The sequence below is a fragment of the Eucyclogobius newberryi genome, unplaced genomic scaffold (genome assembly GCF_026437365.1).
Source record: "Eucyclogobius newberryi isolate DKJ021-1_F unplaced genomic scaffold, fEucNew1.0.hap1 SCAF_21, whole genome shotgun sequence".
NCBI classification, from domain to species: domain Eukaryota; kingdom Metazoa; phylum Chordata; class Actinopteri; order Gobiiformes; family Gobiidae; genus Eucyclogobius; species Eucyclogobius newberryi.
The window spans coordinates 10378061-10404554 of NW_027315846.1; the positions used below are offsets into that span (position 1 = coordinate 10378061).

Below are 26494 nucleotides of genomic sequence, written 5' to 3' on the forward strand. Positions count from 1 at the left end.
TCTGAAGAGAGAAGAACTACATGTACTCAAGCTAGCGTCCGCGGCTCCGCAAAACACGGACACGGGGGAAAGTTGAGACTCCAGCGGCCGCAGCATGTCCGACTACCCGCACTTCCAGCTGGGGAAACCGCGCTTCGATCAGGTATTAATGTCACAACAGAACTTATTGTGCATTTCACGAACTACACGGGGTAATTTCAGCTCACGCAAAGGCTAAACCGGAATCAGCTGTTTGCAGGTTTGTAGCTGCAGACGGCACCACACATTAAACAAGCTCAACAAATTACACATGACAGTTTTATTTATTTATTTCTCACTTTCCTGTTTTATGCATTCATAAGCCTCAATAACCGTTAATTGCTGCGTATGCAACAGGGCGTAAAAGAAAACGCATTAAAGTTTTTTGTTATTATCGTGTCACTTGTAGCCCTGACCTTTGACCTGTGGATTAACGCGCTTATCTCATGGGTCTATTATATTATGGCGCATCTACAGGACAATAAAGTACAACATATGAGGGCTCTACAAACATTTGTAATGTGTAGAAACACTTGACAACTATATTTCATTGTGCTTTTCATTTAAAAGCAATGATCTGTTGCTCTGCGCTTGCAGGAAAAATATTGTTTAATACATCCCAGTTTTTGAAGGTGGCAGCTATTAAATATCCTGTATGAAATAATGAATAGAAAGCTGTGTCCCAAATTTAAAAATGACAGATGGCAATTGTAGTTTTGAATGTTAAAACCATCACACGAGAGTCTTTGCCTTAGTGCATCTTTTAATCACAGAGCATATTTTACCATTTAAAATTTCTGGTGGTGGGTCCACCCCCTGCTTGTCTCCATGGAGATGTTCTTGCCTTGAATGCTCCACAGTATGGCATTAACCTTTCTACTTGTTTTTATTGTTTAAAAAATACCGTGCAAACATTCTAAGTGTGAGTGCGGGATCGCCAACTCTCCACAGATCTGACCTGTAACTTGGCCTAATTGCATCACCTGTTTGTCTCCGTGGAGATGGATACGCTTTATGGCTGCAACAAATTCATTTATAAATCGCAGCTTATATATTGTAGAAATAGTTGGCAATTAATTAAGTAATGGACTAATTGTTTACTGTTCCATGCACAAAACATGAGCGGAGAGAAGAGGTTTTATTACTCAAACAGAGCAGAAATCAATTGTAAATAATGTATTTTCAATTAAAACACCCTTTTGTGTGGAAAATATTCAGTTCAGCTTTATGTGTGTAAAATTGAATAAACCTTTCATATTCACTGGCCCGTCCACATTCTAAACAACTAATCACCCAAATCACTCACAACAAAAATGGCATAAACATTATAAATTAAGAATAATTAATACATTAAATATCAGACCTAGTTAATAATACAAATATGAATAATATGTATGTATGTGGTATTATTATTAATAATAATATAATAATAATAATAATAATAATATTCTACTGCCTGTGTCATAAATTCATATAAACTTTCAAATCCCAAACTAAATCCAAGCATCCTTTCAACTTCTTAACAATCTTCTCGATGATTTTGTCAAACTCAAATGGCAAATAAATAATTGAATTAACAGATTAAACCCCCACTCCACATTTGATCAGTTGTCCATATGTTCGGGAAGTCACAAGGCGCTGCAGTGAATCACAGACCAGATTTCCATCCAAATTAGCAGTTCGCATAATTAAGGTCCGACGAGGCAGCCTCTGTGGTGTCGATAATATATTTCAGATTTTATTCCTTATGCTTTGGGTATAAATGACTGTAGAGGAGGAGTATTTCTGGTACAGTCATTATAGAATTTAATTGCAAATGGTGTGAGTGAGTCGGAGTCCCTAAAAGACTTGTATCAGAAACAGTTTGTGGGATGGTAATGAGCGAACTCCACCTGGCGTGCTAAACAGCTGGCTCCAGCTAATATAGCCGTTTACTCCGAGACAGCAGCTGGAGAAACTCCATCAAAATCCTCCACTTCATTTAGTTTACGGCGTCAGACTGGAGTCACATATGATCCACTTGTGATTTGAAGTGAGAAGTGAGACTTTTGCCAACTTTACTGGTACATTTACCTCCATTTATATATCTACTGTATGGAACAAGTTCTTTCCCAGCTCTGACCAGTGCGTGGCCTTGTGCCCTCCAGAAAGACTTTATTCACCTTGTCTATGTGTGTGTGGTATTTACAGGTGGGGAAGTAATAAAAAGAAATGATTGTGAATGTTGTTTTAAAGATATGTGTATATATTGTATCTATCTTTTATAGTCTTCACCTTTGTTGGTCCATTCACATTTGTCGTATACTAGCGAGACTAAAAGAGGACTAAACGAGGACTAAACGAGGACTAAACGAGGACTAAACGAGGACTAAACGAGGACTAAACAAGGACTAAACGAGGACTAAAAGAGGATTAAAAGAGGACTAAAAGAGGACTAAAAGAGGACTTGAAGAGGACTAAAAGAGGACTAAAGGAGGACTAAAGGAGGACAAAAGGAGGACAAAGGGAGGACTAAAAGGAGGACTAAATGTGGATTAAAAGAGGGACTAAAACGGGGACTAAAACAAGATTAAAAAAGGAAATGTCTTGGTTGAGGATCAAGTACTGCACAACATGTAAATGGAGCATACATTTAACCACAGAAGGAGAAATATCACTTTATACTTGTGTTTATACTTAATAGTTTTAATTCTTGACGACACTGTACACATTGTCACATTCGAATATTCTCCAGGACTGCCCTGCAATAGAGATTCTTAATCTCAGTGGGACTCTCCTGGTTAGATAAAGTTCAATAAAGAATTAATATCTCCAAAACAACATTTGCAATATTATCAATTCTTCGATGAATTATGACTTATGTGGGACTTTGAGTTGTTTGTCAAGCTTGTAAAATAATTGAATATATTGCATTGTAAAGAATCTTATAGCACAGATACAATTAGCGTTAGCTTTTAGCCACATTTGAACACGGTTTGGCTGGTTGACTTTAGTTAGTCAGAATGCTTTTTTCTTATTATTAATGGTATGTCATATTAGCCTATTAATATGTTTTTCTTCCATTTGAATCCATGTTAAATATCTTTTCCCCCAGAACACCTTTTTTGGTCGCTTCCGGCACTTCCTGGATGTGATTGACCCCAGCACTTTGTTTGTCAGCGAGGTCAGTTTATTGTCAATCATGTTGTCGAGCTCAGTGTGACCACAACTTATCCATTCAAACCATATTTTCTTGTGCAGTTTTCTATTTTATTTCATTCATTTGATGGCGACAATGGACACAAATATGACACATTTCACACAAATTTCAACACAGGACAACATAAAGCTAGTTACAAGTGCTCGCAGACTTGAATATATAGTTTTTACCAATTCACAACACATTAATTACCCTGATTGTTTGATTTCTGAGCTTTTGCCTGTAACTTTTCCTCAATCCCGTGACCGTGACATGAACTGCACTCTAAACAACACCTCGGCTCATGGTTTTGTTGTGGTAATTTCCCTTTATGTCATCATTGCTCCGGCGCGGTGGGTAATGAACCTGTCAGCGGGCCCTTTCGTGACGGTAATAGCCGCACCAGCTCTCGGGATGGGGAGAAGAGCGAGGAGGGGGGGTGGACTCCTGGTGGGACGGGTGCAGCCTCGACTTGCCCGTAATGACCTCCTATGATTATATTCTCACACTCAGTCGCTGAAAGCTAATTAGTACAAATTGGGCCACATGATCCTGTATTTTCCCCTGCATTAGTTGGCGATCATTGCACCGAAATATCGCCATCATTACCTTTTAGGAAGCTCATTTGTCAACTGGAAAGCAGCGTGGAACTTTTTAGTGAAACGTAATTATCACAAGATGGCCTCCAAGTACAATGTGTTCAAACAGAGGAGACTATTTAGACCAAAGAGGTATTTTTTGAAGCTCGGTCAGGATGAAAAAGAAAGTAAAAAGAGACACACATGTTTAATGATGGGTTGTTTGTGTCGATCAGAAGCGTCTTCAGGACAGTATTGACCTCCTCCAACGCTTTAAAGACGGGAGTTTGCCGCCGGGTGTCACAAATGAACAGGTATAACCAAAAGCCATTCATAAAGATTATATAGAATCATAGATCAAATAGGATTAATTGCCAATACTGTGTGGGATGTTTTACAGCTATGGAAAGCCCAGAAGATAAAACAGGTGGGTCACAAAACATACACTCAAGACTTTGACTATTGAGCAAACATATTAGACTCTCAACTTACCAGTTTCTATGTGGCTTTTATAATTCTTAGACCATCTGCATTGAAGGGTCAAATCAGAAAATGTCAGGTTAATGTATGAAGTCTGACATGCCTCACATTATGGCCCAATATATTTGTTTGTGGTGATGCTCATATTGAAATTTTTGCAGCTATAAATCTTTTGTTTAAGGCGCTGTACCTTATTTTCATAAAGGTTTATTGAGAATAGCCTGCGATTGTATTTAGTCTCAGCAAAGACTTACTCGTGTTCTGCTGCACATGTCCTCAGTCTGTAAGGTTCTGTTCTGTCAGGAGTCCACTTCATCTCAATGTCTAGCACTTCATATCAAGTGATCACTATGTACAGTATGTAGTTTTTAATATGACATAACCACGATTCAAGCAGCATAAGCTGAATCCAGCGCTGATGATGTTTAGTCCTATCTACTTCCTATCGTCGTTCAATCAAGCCCAAGCACAAGAAAACGTAACCAATGACAGCTTGAGTGAAACAGGGTCCAATCAGAGACCGACAGTCAAAGGTCCCCATTATATTATTATTAAGGTTGAAAATGTATGTAACAGGCCTAAATAAGGCTTGGCACCCTCCAAATGCCATGGTAAATGTAGATTCCTGTTGGCTGGGCAACCAAATGAATGTATCTAGGCCTAAGCCCTGAAAATAAAATCATAATAAATAAGGTTACTTTATCACTTGCTGGTGGTATATTTTTTGGTTTGGAGGTCGCGTTGTTATTAGGGGTGGCGACTGATAACTAGAGAACAGAAGTGCGCTGTGAGTTAGTGAAGTAAAGTTCAGTGTAGAGATACAGACGCGCTCGGAGCATTTGTGCAGAGTACTGGTACTGCTAAAATCCCGGGGAGAGCGCGCTATCGGCTCGAGATCGAGTTTAGAAGATGTGCACGCAACCGGAACATTCCATAGATGTTCTTCACATTTGCCAGCCAGTAATAAAGTCATAAATAAATATCATTGTCAAACGGTTTTTGGTGTAACATTATATTTAAGGAATGTTACAAAGTTATTAGCTTGCATGCTAATTGTGGTGCTAATTAACAAGGATAATCTGTTGTGTAGCTAGGCTCTGGTAGGTTTGGTGTTTTTGAATTGAGCAGTCCACAGTCGATACTGAAAACAGGTAAAAATATGTGTGTTTTGAGCAGAGGTCAGACTTTGGAGGAAGAAATTTGATTATTATTTGTGTTAAATGGCTCAGATAAAAAGTTTGTATAGTCAATATTCATGAAATGTTACCAAAAGCCATTTTTACTTTAACTTTTTTGGAAATACCAAATCATAATCTCCCCCCATTTTGCCTTGCCCTAGGCTCTGGTGTTACTCTTGTGTGGTTGAGTGGATGTTCGTAGTTTGCGATGTTTGAAAATGCATAGTGCCTGGTAAGTCCTAGTACTAGTACTGGGCTAATGGCATCGTTTTGTTGACAAACACTGTAAGGCTCTATTTCATTATACATATTGAGTGATTTGCATTGAACTTAGCCATCTCTTTCGGTGGAACAGGCAAAGCAATAAATAAATAGTGCAGAAGTTGTTTTAAGTTAATAGTGCCTTTCCCTCAGGCCATCATCCACCCGGACACAAACGAGAAGATCCTGATGCCCTTCCGTATGTCAGGTACGGCTCTTGTTACTGTCACTGATCCGCGGGGCTCTTCAGGTTGTCTGCAGCCAGAAAAGGTCACGCTCTGCTGGAAACTGATTAGACCCTCTCCCCCACCGAGACACAGACGTCCTTAAGCATGCAGAGTTGAAAAACATAAGTATTTTGGTCGAATCTAAAACACCTTTTAAGTGAGCGGACTTAGCTGTCTTCGAAGGCACAAATGTTAGGCCCAAGTCCACGTCAGACTCAGAGGAGCAAAGGTGTGACTTCCTGCTGCGAGCAGTATCAATTAAACTTAAGGAGAGTTAGAGACAAGTTTTTAAAACTGAAATGCCAAAAGGTTGGATGGTCAGACCTTAACTGACATTTTGGGTTAGTTAATGAGACTATGCAGAGACAGAGAGACATTTTACTCCTCATGAAACCATGTACTACCGGCTAATCCTTCTGCAGGTGCTCAAGAGAGGAGGAGTCACCAAAGTCAACTGGAGGGAACTGATTTCCACAGTAACAGTAACTTAACTATAAACTTTAAAGCTGGATAACTTGATTTTTGCTCTAGTAGCGCTGCTTTAAATTCTTACATCCAGGTTGACGAGATATAAAATACTTTATTAGATGCAGATAGCGCACAGTGGTGCTGATTTTACAATGTACTCATTGCTGGAACACACAAAATGTACTCATTTACAAAAAATGTAAAAGAATATGGTGTGACAAAACTATACATTTTAATTTGAAAGTAATACAGTTTACACTGAATTGTATTTAAGTCAAACACGGTCTGTATGACTGAATATTTTAAAATCAATACAATACAGTGATAATACCTGTTAATACATCAAATCAAATCAAATCAAATCAATTTATTTTTGTAAGGCCCAAAATCACAACAACAGTTGCCTCTGAGGGCCACAGGGAGAAATGAATCAACAATGTCTGTGGTGGCGATGGAGTCAGACAATGTCTGTGGTGGCGAGGGACGATGTCCCAGGGTCCTCTGTCCTTAGACTCTCCTTCTCGGCCAGGAAAAACTACAAAAAAAAAAACCTCTTTGGGAAAAAAACGTAGAAACCTGGAGGAGTTCCAGTGAAGGAGAGATCCGACTCTCACAGACGGACAGACGGACACAATTCCATCCATCCATTTTCTACCGCTTGTTCCCTTTCGGGGTCGCGGGTGACTGGAGCCTATCCCAGTGACTTCGGGCTTTAGGCGGGTTAATACATGTTATATAGAATTAATAATAGTAATAATAATGTACCATATTTATTTAGTCATTTTTTAGAACACTTAAAGATCCTTCAAATTGCATTATTCATGCTCTCCTCACTTGATGCCCTGGGGCAGACTGACGGAAGCGAGGCTACCAATCTGCGCCATCGGCCCCTCCGACCACCACCACCCATTCACACACGCACCAGATATGTACGCATAAATGTAGCGCTCAATGACACTTTACAGAACAATGGTAAACAAACAACCAATAATAAAACCCAGTAAATCTCAGAGAAAATGAATTCAAGATTTAAAGCAGAAATGTATGCAATTTGGATTAAAGGTTAGGTTCAACTGTAAATTACAAGTCTATTTCTTGATATTCCCAGGTTTTGTCCCCTTTGGCACACCTGTGGTAAGTACAATTTTACAGTTTAATTCATTCATTTCCTCCTTTAACTCTTCTTTTCTTTTTTAGGTTGTAGGACTCCTTTTACCAAATCAAACCCTCATGTCCACCATCTTCTGGCAGGTATTGTATTTACACTCAGAAATTCTATCCATCACCAAACTTGAATGCAATCACCTTTTTAAATGTATCAAAGCACGGATTCCATGCCAGGACTCCACTGCAAAATGAACATGACGCCTGTAAAAGCTGGCTTTAATTGTATGTATTTGTGTTGTAGATTGTGTTATTTGGGTAAAAAGGCCTGTAGCTGAAATTTTAAAGCAATTAGATATAACTCTGTGACTGCTTTGACTGCTTTTTATCACATTATTTCTCTGCTTACGTATCGAGAGCGCTGCTTCTTTGTCCTGGTTGGGCGTCGGGGAGTGGTCAGTGGGTTGCTGCGTTGACCATAAGCTGCCCACTGTTAAACTCATCATCTTCAACCAACGTATTGACGAGCTCTTCACACTCTGATTACTCTGACAGTGGCTGAACCAGAGCCATAACGCCTGTGTGAACTACAGCAACCGCAACGCCTCCCGGGTACGTGCTAACTCGCCTCCCGACCGGCAAATCACACGCAAACATATGCACAAAATATCACTGATGCCATGTTCCAATACAGGAAATACTCACTGATACGATACGTTATTTAATTTGTTTTCTTTTTTTTAACAAAGCTTACAAGTGCACTATGTAAAAAGAAAAAAAAATCTATATAAATGCCTGAAATTAAATAAATACAAGATCAGGAGGCTTAATATTGTACTAAATAAGATTTCAGGCAAAGCAATAAATATCCATGAGACAAGCAGGTGGCGGGCTATTTACTAGAAGACTTGCATAGTGCAAATAAAAATCTGGTTTCTCATTCTGATTATTATTCTAACCCAACGTGTTTATTTTTGTCTATACAAATCGTGCACGTTTGTACATATGTTGCTATGTTTAATACAGTTTTAATACAACTCTATGCCTATTTCACAAAGTAAAGTATGGTTTATAAAGGATTCATTGAGCAGTGAGTTAATGTAATTTACCTTGCAGATAAGAAACCTCTATAAAGTCTATATATATTTAAAGCGCAATTCATTAAAACTAATAAAATTAGACTAATAGGAAGTTTCTCTTTTCAGCAAAATCCGACGTCAGCGTTTGTCTATGGATACCTCGGAGCAGTGACTAGTGCTGTGTCCATAGCAGTAAGTTTCCAAAGAAAAGGTCCTGGAGTCGAACCCAGGACCTTCTCACTTTGTGGTTTATTTTGTATGTTTGTGTGCTGCTTGATTGACAGTAAATGCATTAGTGAGTATGATTTTGAATAAGAATATATATGATGTAGGTGATGTGTGTTAACAAATGCAATGTTCAGCTTTTGCACATGTATGTACAGTATATGTGCACATACTAGTGTTGTCTAATACTAAAATGTCTAACGCAATGTTCACACTAAGAAAGACCTATTAATGTGATATTGATCTATTTTAGTATTGACATTTTTAGTTTCATGTCTTGCTTTTGTATCAATTATTAGTATCTAGATATTTTGACGGCCTCAGTACATACTTAACTGTATATGGTAACTGTGTATTTAACTGTATAGTTGATATTTTTTCAATGAATACAATACTACATCAGAATCTATATCATAATCATTTGAATTTTTTTTCGTAATCACATTGTCAGTGAACAAAGTTTCACTCTCTAGGAATTGACTTTGGCGATTGATACAGACATACGACACGGAGCAATAATTAACGTGCACATATTCAATAATCTGCGACAAGTTGGCCACTGTCCAGGGTGTACCCCGCCTAAGGCCCGAAGTCACTGGGATAGGCTCCAGTCACCCGCGACCCCGAAAGGATGGAAATGGATGGATGGATATTCAATAATACGCATGCACAGTAAAAATAACTACAATACATACAATAGACTGAGATATAAATATAATGAGTATAATATTAAAGGATCAGTGAAATGATGCCACTCTAAACTCCTTTCACGTGCTATAAAACATGCACTGATGCGGCGGTTCAGTAATGGACAGGTATTTCCCCTGCGTGTGTTTAATCTGTGTTTGAATGTCCAGCTTGAGTGTAATGATTTAATTAGAGACCTCTTTTTAGCGCAGGCCTTTTCTTACCTTTGTCCCATCAAAGGCCTAAACGTCAAAGAGCCCTCACAGTGGTCCACCTGCCCGACGCGGCCCTTAGCGCGGACAAGAGCCTCAAACCGAGCCAATTACCCGTCCCGCTGTAGGACATGGCGGGGGTCCGTGGGGGCGTCGCGACAGGCCGGGAAAGGGGGGGGCGGAGATCTCCAATTAAACGTCCGCTTTGGTGACGACCCCCCGCGGCCCCGGGAAGAGCCGGGGGCAGAGGTGGCACTGGTGTGATATCTGAGTACATACAGCCTTTCACTGCTGCGTTTAATGTGTCACAAGCTGCAATTGGCACAAAAAATGCACCGCTTCTCCACTCGTGCACAACAATGGACAGTGCACTCTCATAACCCGACCGTGTCTCTCAGGTTGTGTGCACAGGATAAATATACAGGCATATACAGCCTCCTTGTTCTAGTCAGGATATTGTTGTGTTGAAAGGTGGACAATGTCACTTTTTACAGGTGATTTTACTGCTGAAAAATACCTTTAATAACATGCATTCTTATTGTGAGCGAAGTCGCCTCTCCACAGATCTGACCTGTAACTTGGCCTGATAGCGCCACCTGATATTGTCCAAGGAGAAAGATAAGTTTAAAGTCTCTGGAAGCAAGAACATCTCCATTTAGACAAACAAAAGTTACATTGTGCACCTTTTAATGTAGAAATTGAAGTACTTCAGGAAAGCTCAAATCCAACCAGATTTTTCCTTGTTTAGTGGTTTTAGCTGTTCAATCGATTAATCGGTTAGTGTTAATGTCAACCAAATTTTGTATAAGTTAACTGATAAGCCTATTTTGACTGTTTGACTATTACTGTATATGGGACAGCAGCAGTCAGATCATGTAGAAAAGTTTTGAGGGCTTTCGACAATTTCTCGCTGTTGCACAACATTTTCGACTAATTGATAAGTTAGGCATGTTTTTCTTTCTTCCTGGCTAACTCTGATTAGTCCAGTATTTACAGAGGTTGTTCAGTGACTCAGTTGGTTATTGGCTTACAGGAGGTTTGCTAGATGAACACTTACAAGTCTTTACCTGCATCATATCTGCTGCTGTGACACCTGTCCCTCTTTTAACCAGTGGATCCCAACCTTTGTCTCCTAGCGACCCCTGTTTTACCCGTGGATACTTCGGAAACTCAAATGCATTTCTACCTGAGAAGCAACTGTCTTATATCTTGTTTTCTGGTGAATAAATAAGTTATATTAACAGTAATGATTTTAAAATACTATAACAAAGCAATTTACCCTTAGGAACCCGCTGAGAATCATTTAGATAATGTCCCACCTTTACTGTGGCGTCACATTAATTAAATAAAAAGTACTGCCTCTCTGGGTTGTAATAGGCATTTTGAATGATAAAACATTTGTTGCAGTTATTATTTGTCCGCCACCACATTCAACAACTTGAGTTTATCACTCTTATGGGATTTCATAAGTTAGTTTCTTGAGTGTTGCAGGCCAGTGACTTAAATCTTAATAATAAAGCAGATGTAGCATCACATATACCTGCTATGTTAATTACTTAAATCTTAAAAAGACAAATGAATGTATGTGTGTTTTTATATTTGGCTGGTGTTATTCGCAGTGTACTGTTGCTTTATGATGATTTCTCATGCACGGGTTTATCAATTATTCAAAGTTTCGTATAAGAAGTGCATCTTTTCACAGGTTTTTTTGTTGTTAAATAGATGTTTTCTGCTTTTCTTCAGGTTGGTTTGAACGTCTTAATCCAGAGAGCCAAAGGTTTCAGCCCCACGACAAGACTCTTGGTGCAGCGGTTCGTCCCCTTCCCAGCAGTGGGTGAGTTCAAACAGCCACACTCCACACAAAGGGATTTAGAGCAGTTTTGATCTGAAGTGGCCTTTGTCAACAGATTATCACAGGACTACATTCTCACACTTTAGTTTGACAAATGTACAGCTGTGAGTGGGAAAGTGCTGCTGCTGCGGCTTGTGACTTTCAAATACAGTATGAATGTCAGTACAACATGTCTCCAAGAACATTACAATTAACTATAAATGATAGAGAGTAACAACTTTAGTAAAGGGCCGCAACAAGTACTAGAATGAATTGTGACGAATTGCCAAGTAAAATAATAAAATAACTAGATAAATAATTGTTCAAAAGGTTTATGAACTATATGTGCTGGAAAATATGTTTTCTGTTATGTTTTGTGTTTTAATCACGTGGTCTTCAGTCAATATATTAAAGTTTCATTAAAGTTGCACTATGTAACATTTCCGAAGGGTCTGTAACCAGCTTGTCTGCGTGTTGAAGTTACCGGTGTGCCTGAAAAGTCCCACAGTATGGCATTAAACTTAATTGTCGCCATGGTGACAAGCAGGTGACAACAGTAGGCCAATTAACGGCTAAGACTGCATGTTTTTCAAGGTATTAAAAACAAACGAAATGCAAGGTACAATGAGATGTTGAACGGTCCACAGGAAACGTTACATAGTGCACCTTCAGCTTCTTTTTTTGACTAATCAAAACAATAAAAGCTTACTAAAATAACAGCTGCTATACATTGTCCTTTTTATTCTTAGTTTTGAGAGGGAGGCCGCACTTGGCTTTAAAAACTCTGGTAATTATCAACTTGCGTACATACTCAGTGTGTACTCTGGTCAAACACAGACATTAAACATAAACTACTCCCAGTATTTAGTGAATCCTGGTTGTAATTTGATCCTGTATCAGACACACAAATGTAGATGTGGCACCACTGTGTCCTGACCCATACATTTGTTTAGTTTTTGTTAAATATTTATTATTTATGTATTTATTTATTTGTCTATGGGAGTTTTTATTTATTTATAGGAGATCTTCTACTGAAAGTGTTTTTCAGACATCCTATAAGTGATCTGTTCTTCTGTATCTACCTCTGTATCTTCCTGCGTTGCACCAATGAAATTTCCCCATGTGGGACAATAAAGCAATATCTTATCTTATCTTATCTTATAACAACTACACTTCCCATCATGCTCTGAATCCAAAGAGAACACCCGCTGCAGTACCTCATCTACACGTACAATGCTAATTTAACAGAAATTGTGATAGCATTTGAAATAACACAATGAAATGCTTGTCAGAGCAGTCGCTAATAGATGTTTTCTCATAATCGGTCAACCATCCCATGTCGAGGGCTTTGTTTTGCGCTGACTACTTATTTGTGATGGTCCTTTTTGTCTAAACTTCTTATATCCCAAGCCACTCGCCATCACCACAACAAACTCTAACAGATCTGACGGCTCATTTACAAACACCCCCAACCAATTATTGGAGTCACAATACATGCAATGATACCAGAAGCACCCGTGGGACCACTTCTATTCATTTGCAGCCAACATCTAGTGGCCATTATCGGTATTACACTTTGAAGCTTTTAATTCCAAGCTGTTTGCCCTCTGTCACAAATTCTCACAATTAGATGCAATGGTTAATTTCAAGGTGTTTTACTCCAATAGTGGTTTACAGACATGTTTTGAGCGGCGCTTTGTCATTATGTATGCCCCACAAACACACATTGGCCCCTTGGGTGTAGCTCCTTGCCCAATGCCCCAAGCTGCTGGCTCATAATTAAATTGTTTTTTAGTCTTACCCCCTCCCTTTCCCTTCATACTCTTCTAATTAAATCAACAGGTTTGTAGAGCGCAGCCTTTGCCTGGTAATTGGCTTCTCGTTAGGACTCTTTTGCCTCGAACAAATTGGATAATTATGCCTAACGTGAAGTCTATAAGTCAGTGCCCCTATTTCACCTGCTTATTCTCTCTGTGTGTGTATGCATTGTTGATTGTTGCTCGGGCTCAAACCATATCAAAAGGTAATTAAAACGGCTAATTGGAGCGAGCGGAAATCAAAGCGGCAATTGATTTTTGCACCTTAATTCTGTCTGCTTACTTAAGGCTAGATTTATTTGTAATAACCTAATCAAGCAATGGCCCGTCACTCACTAAGGACTGTATCTGGAGGCTAAAAATATATAAATAAAACATAAAAATACTAATTCGAAGTTAATTGTCAGTAAAAACGCTGCCTATTATTTGTGATATTTAGGGAGTAATTATGCGCTAAGTTCTTAGATGCATTTCCATAAATACACAAAATGTTATTAGCTTACAATTACAACGCACATGTAACGCAATTAATTCAAATAATTACACTTTATATTGTACCCAAACAGACTTTTCAATAATTAGCCCGATTTATAATTAAGCTACATTTTTAATTGCAAGCAGCTTTGTCCATGTATTATATAATTTACTTTATATTTTTCCCGGCCAAAATCCTGCAGTGTCCTTTCTGTTAATTGGTCTGCTTGAAAAAAAACATAGCTCTTAGGTAGAAAAAGTGATTTGCTCAATTGAATTTGCCTCCCCGTAGCCATATTGCAGATAAGAACCGAACGCTATTGTCTTAAATTAAAAAGGCTCCGGGCGCTGACGTTAAACTCACTAAAATGAGTCAAGGAGAATGAGTTTGTCTGAATTAGCGTACATTTCAGTTCATTTCACATGGTAAAGTCAGTCACCTTCACAAACGCGAGTTCAAAATCACAAAAGGACACTTTATTATGAATATAAAAGCATAATGCACTCATTTGACCTCCTGGTAGTGCTGCCCAACCACTTAACTGTTTTCCCATATGTTGTTTACAGTATGGACTTTTTTATGGTGATGGTAAAATAGAGTAAACACTTTGTCTCAAGAGGTGGTAATAAACAGTGGAATATTATACACATTAACCATTTTTCACATTAAATTAAGAAGCAACTTGTATTCTTATCCTCATGAACTGGAAAATCCGCAATAACATACACATTAACCACTGGAAAAAATCTTCTCACTGACTTTATTACAATGGAATATACATCTATAATCACTCATCTGAATCAGACCCCCCCCAGCCCAACACTCTCTGACCTTTTACAGCTCTGATTCCCTTCTCTTCCTCCTCCATCTTCCACTCTTCACACATTTCAGTCATCTATGTATTTGTCTGTGAGCCAAGTCCTACACCACAACTACCACCCTGCCCCATAAACATGTTATTAACACATACATGTATTGTTAATCTTGTTGTTATTTCCGTCATTATCATTGGTGCTGTTGTTAGTACTGTTATCACTGTTATCGTTTATATCACTGTTGCTATATCATTACCATTATTATCATTGTCACAACTGTTGTCCTGGAAATACTAACACCCCCCCACATCATTTCACCACAGTGTAGTATAAGGAAATACACTGAAACACACTCGTCTCTGTCCCAAAATGTCCTTCTTCTTTTAATGCACCTTGGACACTTTACATGACACAGAAAAAATATATATATTCAAAAATAGAAGGGGCAAATGATAAATAATAAATAAAATACTGGTATGGGAAGGACAGGAGGCAGAAATTGGGGCTGTATATATATTTATTTACTTATTGATAATCATAATTATTCAGGTCACAATATTATGATAATAATAACAATGGAGACAATTATTGAAGCATAAATAAATAGATTTAAATTCAGCCAATTGAAAAACGGAAAGCTCAAATGGAAAGTGTTTTTATCTGACTGTTAACATTCCGAAAGCTTGTTTTCATAAAGCTGTTCATATTCTGGCAGAATGAAAATGTATTAGACGAAGTGCATGAAAGTGAATGAAGAGTTTCACCGTCTGGTCATGGTGTTGGTTATTGTGTAGAATTGTAAAATTGTGACGTTCCTTCTCACAATAATCACAAACAATTACGGTAGCGATATTGTGACTTCCCTTTCATCATTGCTTTGTAGGAATTGCAAGGAAAAAACATGCATATTCAATTATTTTCTCAATTTCTTTCTAATCACACATCTTTTCTAAACACATTAGCTGTGGGTCTGAAGGCTCTGGGGAGTGTGCTGTCACTTCATGTGCATGAGACTTTCACTAGGAAACGGATGAATATGTTTTATGTCAGCTGAGTGAGATGCTCTGTGCAAATGTCACGCCCGATCAGCCCCATCATAGTCTGAACTGTGTCCCAGCTCCTTATCACCGGGCCGACCCAACGCAGAGCAGACTGGGAATAAGGGAACGCAATCTGTATGTCGCTTGTGCGTAAGCTGCTGCTGCTTAACGAACCTGAACGTACCAAGATGGTAAAATCATGAAGTTCCTGGACCTCTTTCCTGTTTGATCATGTTATCTGCTGATTCATAGTGTTTTTTATCCTCAAACCCTTAAACCCAGAGCTCTTCCTGGTTCATAAATGTCAGATGAGCTCCTTTTTGGTGCAGCTGCTTGTTAAAATGTTATATTTTTGTGTCACACCAAAGCACACCGCCATGATTACTGCATAAAACGTTGTATTTAAAGTGGAGATAAACATGTTTTAGTGATGAATATTATAGAATTCAGTGAAGCTAATTATCATTTTGCATATTTTTGCTAGTACCATCCAGCGTTGATCCCATCCCCTGCTCCTCACGCTCATGTTTCCCCCCAGGGCTTCTCCTCAGAGGCTCATGATGTTTTCACCATCGCTGCAGGGTGAAGACACTTTTCCTCATCTGTGAAATAATAGAATATGTAAACTATGTAGAACGATTCCACGGTGTAATCACTCTGTTTCTGTCTCTGCCTCTGCCTCCTTCACTCTCTTCCTCTCTGCCTCTGTCTCTTTCCTCTTCTCTTTCCTTCCACCCTCCTTTTTTCCTTTTTCCTCTTCCATCTCTCTCTCTCGTCACAGCCAGTGCCAACGTGTGTAATGTGGTGCTCATGAGGGGGTCGGAGCTGTCCGAGGGGATCAACGTCCTGGACAAGAACGGTAACGTGGTCGGGACGTCCAAAGTTGCAGCCAAACATGTACGTTCCACTGATGTCTTTGTTACTGCGCCCTGGTAATAGTCATTTTTCACTGTCAAATCGACACAAAGCGATATTGAGGCGCTACAAAGTAAAACATTAAAGCTTTACAGATGATGTATTATGATGACGTCATTCTCTCAGATTGTGGGAACTACTTTTTGTAAGGTTGCATTTACCAAAAAAACATATCTAAGGCTAATCCACTAATAATGAATCTGATTTTAGTGATGACAGAGGCCCTTAAACTCACTTTACTACAAAAATCTGCACTGGATTAAATTGTCCTTCACCAAGGCAATATAAAAGCACAAAATACAACACATTTAACACTGCAAACAATAAAACAAACTAATAATGTCATCATGTGAAAGCCAGAAGTTGAGGAGAAGACCAAACAGGAGATTTATGGATGTAGTGAAGGAGGACATTAAGTCAGTAGTAGTTGTAGAAATACATGGAGTAGCCTGAGCACAGGACCTGGAGACGTGATACTCAACACATTGTAGTTTATTGTCCATTCATGTCTGGCCATTACTTCCAGGTGTTCTATATCTTCTGATAGTGTTAGATGGACAGATAAACCTTGTAATACTCTATTTTTATACCTGGTTTTAATGTGCGTGTCTATTTTAAAGGCTCTTCTGGAGACGGCACTGACCAGGATCGTGATGCCGATGCCCATCCTGGTTCTACCGCCGATGATCATGGCTAACCTGGAAAAGTAAGACAAAGTCAAAATTACACCATGGGCTGACTTTATTTTAGTTTAATTATAAATATGAAATGGAGCGTAACATTTATTTCAGGTTTGTAGAAGTCTAAACTAGGGTTAAGGTAGTTTTTTTTTTTAGAATAAACAAGTTATTTTGTTGTTTGCAAAGGACTTGATTAATTACATTATTTGCTGATTGAAACAAATCAAATTGGGATTTTAATTTCATTATGTATATCTTGCTTATCATGGCCTACTGCTCTGCATTATCAGTGACTTTATGTTGCATAAATGAAACCTATTTTTACCAGTGGCGGCTGGTGGTACAAATTATAGGGGGGGCTATTTGACATGACCGTGTTTTTGTTTTTTTAAATGTCCAAAATTGAATTTTTTAACATTGACTGTATGGATACATATCTTAAATACACATTTACAACTGAATGAATTAAGTAAACACTCTTTATTTCCACTCCAAAAGAGCAAATCAAAAATCTCAGTGATACTGTCACTTATAGTGCAGAGTAGCAATTACTACATTAAGAGGAAATAAAAACACAAACAAAAAACACAAAAAATACAAAAAGTGGCATTAGTTACCCTGACCTACATGTGTAACATTTTACATTTTTATATTTAATCATCACATCCATTATTGCTGTATGGAAAGTTGTCATTTATGACTTTCTTTCATAGGTTTTCTAATAACAAAAGCATATTTTTATCAATAGAAGTTAAGCGATACTTAATGCTTAGCGTTAGCTTTATGCAAGTAATAAACTAAAAAAAACTGCGTGTTTGTTGTCATGGTAACGGAGCACGGAGTTTGACAGATCACATGTGGCTCGAATTGATACGAAATCAGCCGCTTTCAACACAAATAAAGCCAGCAAACAGTTGAGCAGATCATTCTGAGTCGTTTTGGACGTACCTTTTGTCACAGACTCTGTAGATGCAGTTTTAAGATGTAAACACGGAAAACACGGCGCGTGTGGCACTTCCGCGCAGGCGCGCGCACATGTCTGTGACTCTAGCGTAAAAAGTGTATCTCCATGGCGTAAACACTACGTTTAAAAGGGCGCTTTCTGGAGCGCCCCAAAGTCGCTATTTTCCTATGGAGAAAACCATAGTGACGTAGTCACTTTTGATTGTGATTTGATTGGCTAAAAATCCCCATTGATTTTCTATGGGGCTCTGGGGCGCTTTTCAAACCGCCCCATAGGTACGTAGAAAAGTGACGCAGGCTGCGCCACGCAGCAGTGCACGGCGCGCAAACAAAGTATACATCTATATCTATTTATAGATATATATATGGATATATATTATTATTTTAAACATTTACACTAATAAGAATATAAGATATTTCTGAATAAATTATATTGTTTTTAGACACCAAAAAATGTACGTAGTTGGCAGATTGACAGGGGGGGCGGCGCCCCAGCGCCCTTAATGGACCAGCCGCTCCTGATTTTTACCCATTTATACAACAGTATACACTAAGTCTTTGTAGCACCTAAACCTACTTTTGTAGTAGAAATCTAATCGGATTGACCGTAGTCTCTCTAAAGTGAGATCTATTAGCAAATGTAATATTTCAAAATAGTGCAAATGTAATTATTGATAGCTTTCCCCTGATGTTTCCTACTATTATGTGTGACTTGCTAATTAAACACTTTTTCTTGCATACATTCTTTTTCTTGTAACTTCATCAAACTTCTCTCATAAACACCTCAGCTGGTGTTTCAGGAATATTCGGTGCATTATGCAAAACTCCAGGTGTTTTCGCTCGATACCGATTTAAATAACACATTGTTTTTCTGCTCAGTTTGTCTAATCTTCACCACTTTTTCCCTGTAAAAGAAGCACAATTAATGCTGTAATGACTGTAATGAAATGAGAGTATTTTTCCAAGCTGATACCTCAAATTAGTTTATATTTTAAATATCCCAATTAACCAAAGTGAAATGATAATTAGTAAACGTTTCACATTGTGCAAAATCAAAATTATCAGTCTGTTTTTATCACTGACTTCATAATTAATACATAGAGATGTGAAACCATTCCCAATCAAAACAGGACCCTCTTCATGTGGGATGTTTTAGTCTGGTTTAGTGACTTTTAGTACCTGAATTTAGCCATGTTTAAACTCTATTCTTCATAATTAAAACTTTTTAAAGTTCATATGACAGGTTAGACTACACATTTCCCTTCAGCATAGTGAACATGTATTTATTAAAGATTCTACAAATAAACTTGCCTATCTTTAGTGTTACTTCCTGGTTGGATATGAGCACAGCAGCAGTGACAGGTAATTCCACACATGTTACCTAGCAACCATATTGTAAACAAGAGCTATAATCTATGTAATTACACCATAGTTCTGATTGAACCAATAATAACATATTTAAACTGTCAGAAAAGTGCGTCAGTTATTGTCTAAATTCTATTGCCTTTTCGATTGAATGTCTCTTATTAATGACGTACAAAGAAAAAATCATCTCCATGGAGACAAGCAGGGGACAGCCCACCCACCAGAAAAGTCACATAGTGCACCTTTAAGTATATATTCAAAAAGCATTTCTTCTATTGAACTGCTTTTTTCAGTTTATTTTACTACAATGTATTTCCCCCCCCCCCCCCCCCCCCCCCCATTTTTTTGTCCCAAAATGTTTTATTTAATGTCTCTTATTCATGACATACAAAGCAAAATCATCTCCATGGAAACATTCAGGGTGCAGACCATCCACCAGAAAAGTTACATAGTGCACTTTTAAGTATAATTATATTCAAAAAGCATTTCTTCAGTTTATTTTACTACAAATTTACTACAATGTGTTTCCCCCCCCCCTTTTTTTGTCCCTGCATTTTTTATTTAATGTCTCTTTTAATGTCGTACAAAGCAAAATCATCTCCATGGAGACAAGCAGGCTGCAGACCATCCACCAGAAAAGTTACATAGTGCACCTTTAAGTATATATTCAAAAATCATTTCTTCAGTTTATTTTACTACAACTTTACAACTTTTTATTTATTTTTTATCCTCAAATTTGTTCAATTTCCCCTTCTCCCCGACTCTCCTGTGCTTCAGATTGAAAATAACCAGCGCATAAATCAAAGTCATAACGTGTGAAATATGAATCCGTTGTTAACTCTGGCCGTGGCGTCGCCGCTGAACCCCGCGCTCTCGTCTGATAAGGCTGTAAAGTAGCCGTAATGACGCACAGTCTGTTTGTTTTGATGGATGTGTTCACTTTGTCCGTGGCGGGTCCAGCTCCGCTGCCTCCATGTCCTCCGTCCAGGTGTGTTTTGGATTCCTGACGTGTGTAGGTGCAGTTGAGAGAGCGGCGCAGGTGAGTCGCGCTCGCTGTGTCGGCTCGACTTCACTGGATTTCAATGGAGCAGGAACAAGACGACAGAGCGGGAGCGGGACGGGCCCCTCTGTGATTGATGGCCACGCTGAGAGAGGCGCGGCTCACTAAGAACAGCTGGGCACTAAGACAGAGCTGGACTTACATAAACCGTTCAGCCAAGTCATGATGATAAAAAATAACATCATGATTTAACGATTACTCATGATTATTGAGTTTAATTGTCTTCCATTCCCATTCACTAATTACTATTCCTCATGTTTGTGACCAGCTTAAGAAACTGTCTAAATGGCAGAATAAAGTTCAAACATGACAAACTGCCAGATAAAAAGTATTTTACATTTATATTTGTTTGTTGGACTATTGATTGGATTAGAAATACTTAATTTTTGTTTCTAATGAGTATATTGTGCCTGAATTATGACAATGATCGATTAACCATATACCGTAATTTCCGGACTATAAGTGGCACCTGAGTATAAGTCGCACCAGCCAAAAAATGCATAATAGAGAAGAAAAAAAACATATATAAGTTGCACTGACATGAAATGCAAGTGTGAAAATAACAGATCATATCACATATAAGTCGCTCCGGAGTGAGTATAAGTATATAAGTATAAATATAAGTATCTATTGGGAAAAGAAAACACGGAACGCAACTCTTTCAAATATCCTTGTAACTTTCAGATTTTTACTTGTTGATTCTGTAGAACACAACGTACGATTAATTACAGACGACATTTTTTTTTTTTAATTGTAAATGGCAATTTTTTTGTAAGGATTTGCCAAATAAACATCTTAACCCACCACTGTTATGTGGAAATCTCCTCCACAAAGAACAAAATATCCTGTTTTATTCTGCATTAAAAACCCTTTACATGTGATTAGTTTATTCAGTTCAAATAGACCTTTTTTAAAATGTGACCTTTGAACCGATTCCTATTATTAAAACATAAATTGCAAATCTAATCACAATTGCAATACTTGTAATGATCACACACACACGCACGCACACACACACACACACACACACACACATCTTTGTTGAGTTTCATCCTTTTTGGGAACATTACAGTGACTTCCTATCATTTACCTATTTTAAGTCGTATTAGAACTGTAAATCATGTTGTTGATCTTTAAAATAAAGGATTAACGTCATAAGAACCTGAGTTTTTTGAGTCCTCATGATGTAAATGTGTTTATAGATATTTGTCCCCACAATGTGATGAAGCGCTGCAAACTTCACACAAACACTTTCATGAATAATTCATATTTAGCACAACACAATAACCGGCACACACAGTTTCAGCACCACAAGCATTTTAGGGACATTTCCTTTGGAGTTTACATTGTTGTTTACATTAGTGACCAGATAACATAAATTATATACATTAAATATATTACAAGTAATACATGCAGATGCAGCTATGTTTACTAAATTGAAATTTAAATAATCATAAACAAAGACAAAAAGTAATATACAGGAGAAGACTAATAATTAAATTGAATATTTTTATAGCATGGATGTTTTGATTGATTTAATTTTTATAGTGAAGTCCATTAGGTGCAGTTTGTGCCAGCATTCTGAAGGGAAAGGTCTTTGGGTTTTCAAAATAAAATCAAACGTTTCTTTCCTTAATGCTGATTGTGTGACCTGTTTTGGTACGAATAAACGGTCGTATGTTGTAAGCCGAGGGTGGAGTATCCGTCTCGTGACTGTCAAAAACACGCTTGTATATCCTCCCTTGAATGCCGCCTCTGACACTGTCTCCATTGTTTGGTGAAACAGCGGGACGTCCATGAATTAGCTTCTCGAAAGGGGGTCTCGCATAAACCTGAGTTAGACCTTGAAATGGCCCGTAGCCAAATTCAGGCGCCGTAATACATTGGTATCACCTGGTTCGAACACGTACCTTTCAACTTTGTAGCTTTGACTTTGTGCTTGTCTGTGTTCGGTGAATGCAGTAGTGTGTGCGTGTGTGTGTGTGTGTGTGTGCGTGTGCGTGTGCGTGTGTGTGTGTGTGCGTGTGTGTGTGTGTATAGGGTCTAATTAAAGCATGGCAGTCGTATGTGTTAATTAGTTCTCTCATTAGGCAGCGCGCTCCTCGTTAGGGAGAGAGGCGTCACTGGAGCAGGAGACGCACCCGCTGCGCTCACCGTCCCAAACATACAATCCAACATGGCCGCCGCCACCGCTATGGGAGACATGTCAGAGGATGATGTGGAACCTGGGCTGTGGGTTGAGCTTAGAAAAATTTGCATAATGTAATTGACGATAGTGAAATCTGACTTGATAAACGGTCGAGGAAATGGTCCTGGGCATATTAGCTGAGATGACTTTGTATAGTTTCAGTCATACATTTTTAGCCCTTTGCCTTTTCATTTGCAGTGTTTTGAGATATTTTATGTAAAGTGAGTAATTGATTACATATATTATTGTTTAGAAAGGGCTGCATACACTTATTTGGTAATAATTGTGTCGATATGTAAATCATATATTTCAGAGACATCCATACTTCATTCAAACTTTCTTCAAACTTTTAAATAATGTTGCCAAATGATAAGCAAAAGACGTCATGTATACATTTGAACGTGTAGTCATTTTTTTTTGCACACAATGTTTTGTTTTGTTACTCAAGATACACTTCAATGTGAGCTTTTTTTTTACCACAATCTATCTATAAAGAAATTATATTTAAAGTCTATATGAAAGTTTAGACTAAACATTTCTCTAAAACGTTGCAAACGCAATTATATTTCAGATTTTACTTAACATTTTGCCTGTTTGTGAAGTTTATAAGTGTACTTCCTGGTTGGACACGGGCAGCAAATACAACATAGAGTTAATTCCACAACTGTTACCTAGCAACCGTCCTGTAAACAAGAGCAAAAACCTACATGAATTACACAACAGCTATGATTTGACTTAGAATAATACCGCATATAACACCTTTATTTTGGATGAATGGTTTGTTTAAATTGTCAGAAAATGTGTCAGTTAAATGTGAACTACCTGTGTGTTTTCAGTGGCACGCCGCACATATGGATGACATCACAAAGGGATTCCATTTTAGAACTCAGCACTACTTCCTGTAATTTTAGATTTCAAAGATTTGTCACAAACGGAAACTTAACTGAAGTACAAGGATGAGGTGCTATTCTACCAAACTAAGCCCTAATTAGAAAAACAAGAGAACTTTAAACAAGTCTCCCTCATTACAGTCATAAACTAGCTGTTAATAACTAACTGTCAGTCTGTCAGTTAGTCACACTCACATTTTATGTTGTTTTGTATTTTTCCTTCAGTCTTCAGACCAGTTAAAACGTTGCTTTGTCCCCCTTATGTCACTGAAAACTGCTGTAAATGGAAAAAGCGTTGAACGATTGTCACTGCGCACTGGGAGTCAGAAGGAAAAGAAAGTGAACATCCAATACAATAAGTCTAATAACTCATCTGAGCTTGCCCCCGCAGACTGCCGCTCCTGCAGGGAAACCCCAGACTGGTGCTGCCGGTCCATGCTGCGGTCTGTTTGGCCTCGTTCGCCTTCGCGCTGCCCCTCGCCATCAGCCTCTTCCCTCAGACCTCCCAGGTAAAGGCTCCAGCAAATGACATGTAGAAAAGCCACTTACAATGAAAAGGTCCTGGTCCGTTTTGGGGTTTACGAGCTCTACTTGCACCGGGGATGTAAAGATGAATCGGTTTGTCAATAACTAACAACTCGGGTCTCAATAAAATAACAAAATAACAAAATATAAGACTTTGAAGAGCCGTGTGTATGAATTTTGCTTGATAAATTAACTTGTCTTGCTTTGCCTGAAAGCCTATTGCCATTTCAAGCTAAAAAAATAAAATAAAGTCAACCTTTTCTCTTATCTGTGTAATCAAATTAACTATATTAACTCAAACTGTGTTTTCATAAAGCTGCTCATAAACAAATGATCATCTAATTAGTGTGGATTGACGATTTTACTGTTGTTTTGTCATGTCAATAATCGCCAATAAATGTAAAATGCTAATGTTACTTCTCACAATATAATCACAATACATATGTAACAACACTAGTAGCTGAATTAAACATAAAGCCATCAAGTCTATATCCTTACTACTCTAATTTGTCCCCTAATTGCTGTTTGCTAATTTACATTTCAAAAGCAAAAGTCCAAAGAACATATATATAAATCTGTTTTTTTAGTTTAGCTCGCTGGCAACAAAACACGCTGCATTCATTCTACTTATCCGAGCTCTTTAGGGTCAAATGTTAGGCTCTTTGTATCTTTTATGAACCAAAAACGCCTGACTCTTCTCTTCTAATATCTCTTCTAATCTCTTTTAAAATGCCTCGGCGTGGTCTGCCAAATCCCCCATTCACCGACCGATCACCCAAAATGGCTTCTTTGATTGAAACCCTTTTGACTAAAACGGCACCTCTTTGGTTAATCAGGCCTTTGGGACCCGTTCCTATCCAAAGATCTTGACCCAATCGTGCTCTACTTCCTTTATCCCTCGCGTGTATCAATCTGCTTATTAAGTCTCGTCTTTGGTTCGGTTTCTGTTGTTTTTCACTCCTCCTTCTCCTCCCGTTGCCAAATGACTCGAGCTGACTCAAGCCAAGCTTTTCTGGCTTTAAAATGTTTAGGATTTAATTACCGCTGGAAATAACTTAGACAACCATATGGCAAAAAACTTCAAAACATATGTGCCGCCAACAGCCCTGCGAAAACCAGCCTGCCTAGTTTGCATGGAGGGGCCTCTGTTGTTTTTCTCACTCGGATCCTGTTTTTGCACTCGATCCAATATAGGCGTGGAAGGAGGAAAATAGTACCCAAAATGCAACACGCTGCCCCCGCTCTCCCGAACCCCCCCTACGCCCACTCAGATTTGTCCCATTTCCCCATTTCACACCTAACACAAGCTTTTTGATTAAGATTCAGCAGCCGTTGCCAGGAGCCATCTGTCTCTGGTTCAAATATTAGGAGTTTGCATACCTCAAATTAGACTCAGACCTGCCAAATTGGACGCTTTTGCACATTAGCGGTAAATGCAGAACATTACAGGCTTATAGCATTATTTAGTAACAAGGGAAAGGGACTGAAGGAGCAAGTAGTGAGCTAGTGGTGAGATCCAGCCATGCAAAGATGGCTTAAGAACTTTATAATGCTACTATGGGTGAGCGATATCGACGAATATCTCAACACCTTATAGGAGTATTCCGATAACTATTGGCAAATATAGTTGTCAATCCAATAGAAACATTAGTTGATTAGTTTTAATTAACAGGCAGATGTAAAATGAATCACAAAAGTTCAGAAATATCACCTTGTTTTAAATGAAATTATTGGTTACGCATTGTCATAATCCTCTGACTCGCTGCTTTGACTTCCTCAGATCTTTGTGGAAAAACTGGAGCCAGAGATCGCCAAAGCAACAGACAGTACGATTGTGTTCTACAACAAAGGACTTTAACACTTTCAAACTGGGAGAAGTCATGATGCATTTGATGTGAAGGAAATGAAACATATTTTTTACAGGCTCTGGTGATGATAACGTGATAGTGGAGCTGTACTTGTGAATGTGAAACAGTATTTTTATTATACTATCAACTGCACCTTAGACGTAGGGAGACTTTATAGATCTAAATCCTCTGTTGTAATACTGTAATTGTACTTCCATTTTGACTACACGGCATAATGAAAATAACATGCATTTAACTACTGCCACACAACCAAATGTTAAACAGAAATTATACATATATTTTTTCAACGAAACTGAGCAGTACCAAGTAATCAATATGTGAATTATATGTATTATCAACCATTTTGTTTCTAATTAATAAAACTAAT

The 26494-nt window shown here is 38.3% G+C and overlaps 1 protein-coding gene across 1 annotated transcript; it reads left to right on the top strand.

Moving 5' to 3' along the window:
• Positions 1–26121, top strand: sfxn5a (sideroflexin 5a). Its single transcript, XM_072458391.1, has 14 exons — positions 1–142; positions 3113–3181; positions 4011–4088; positions 4175–4201; positions 5847–5901; positions 7497–7522; positions 7586–7639; positions 8048–8104; positions 8698–8763; positions 11439–11529; positions 16455–16570; positions 17209–17294; positions 24126–24243; positions 26040–26121. Exons 1-14 carry the CDS (start codon positions 95–97, stop codon positions 26115–26117), a joined length of 969 nt encoding a protein of 322 aa, XP_072314492.1. The 5' UTR covers positions 1–94; the 3' UTR covers positions 26118–26121.
• The last annotated feature ends 373 nt before the right edge of the window (positions 26122–26494 follow it).

Excerpts from the sequence above, each read along its gene's own strand:
- sfxn5a (XM_072458391.1), top strand. The coding sequence starts at position 95 with ATGTCCGACTACCCGCACTTCCAGCTGGGGAAACCGCGCTTCGATCAG. Across the intron at positions 4,202-5,846 it reads AAGCCCAGAAGATAAAACAG|GCCATCATCCACCCGGACAC; the intron begins GTGGGTCACAAA and ends CCTTTCCCTCAG. Across the intron at positions 17,295-24,125 it reads ATCATGGCTAACCTGGAAAA|ACTGCCGCTCCTGCAGGGAA; the intron begins GTAAGACAAAGT and ends TTGCCCCCGCAG.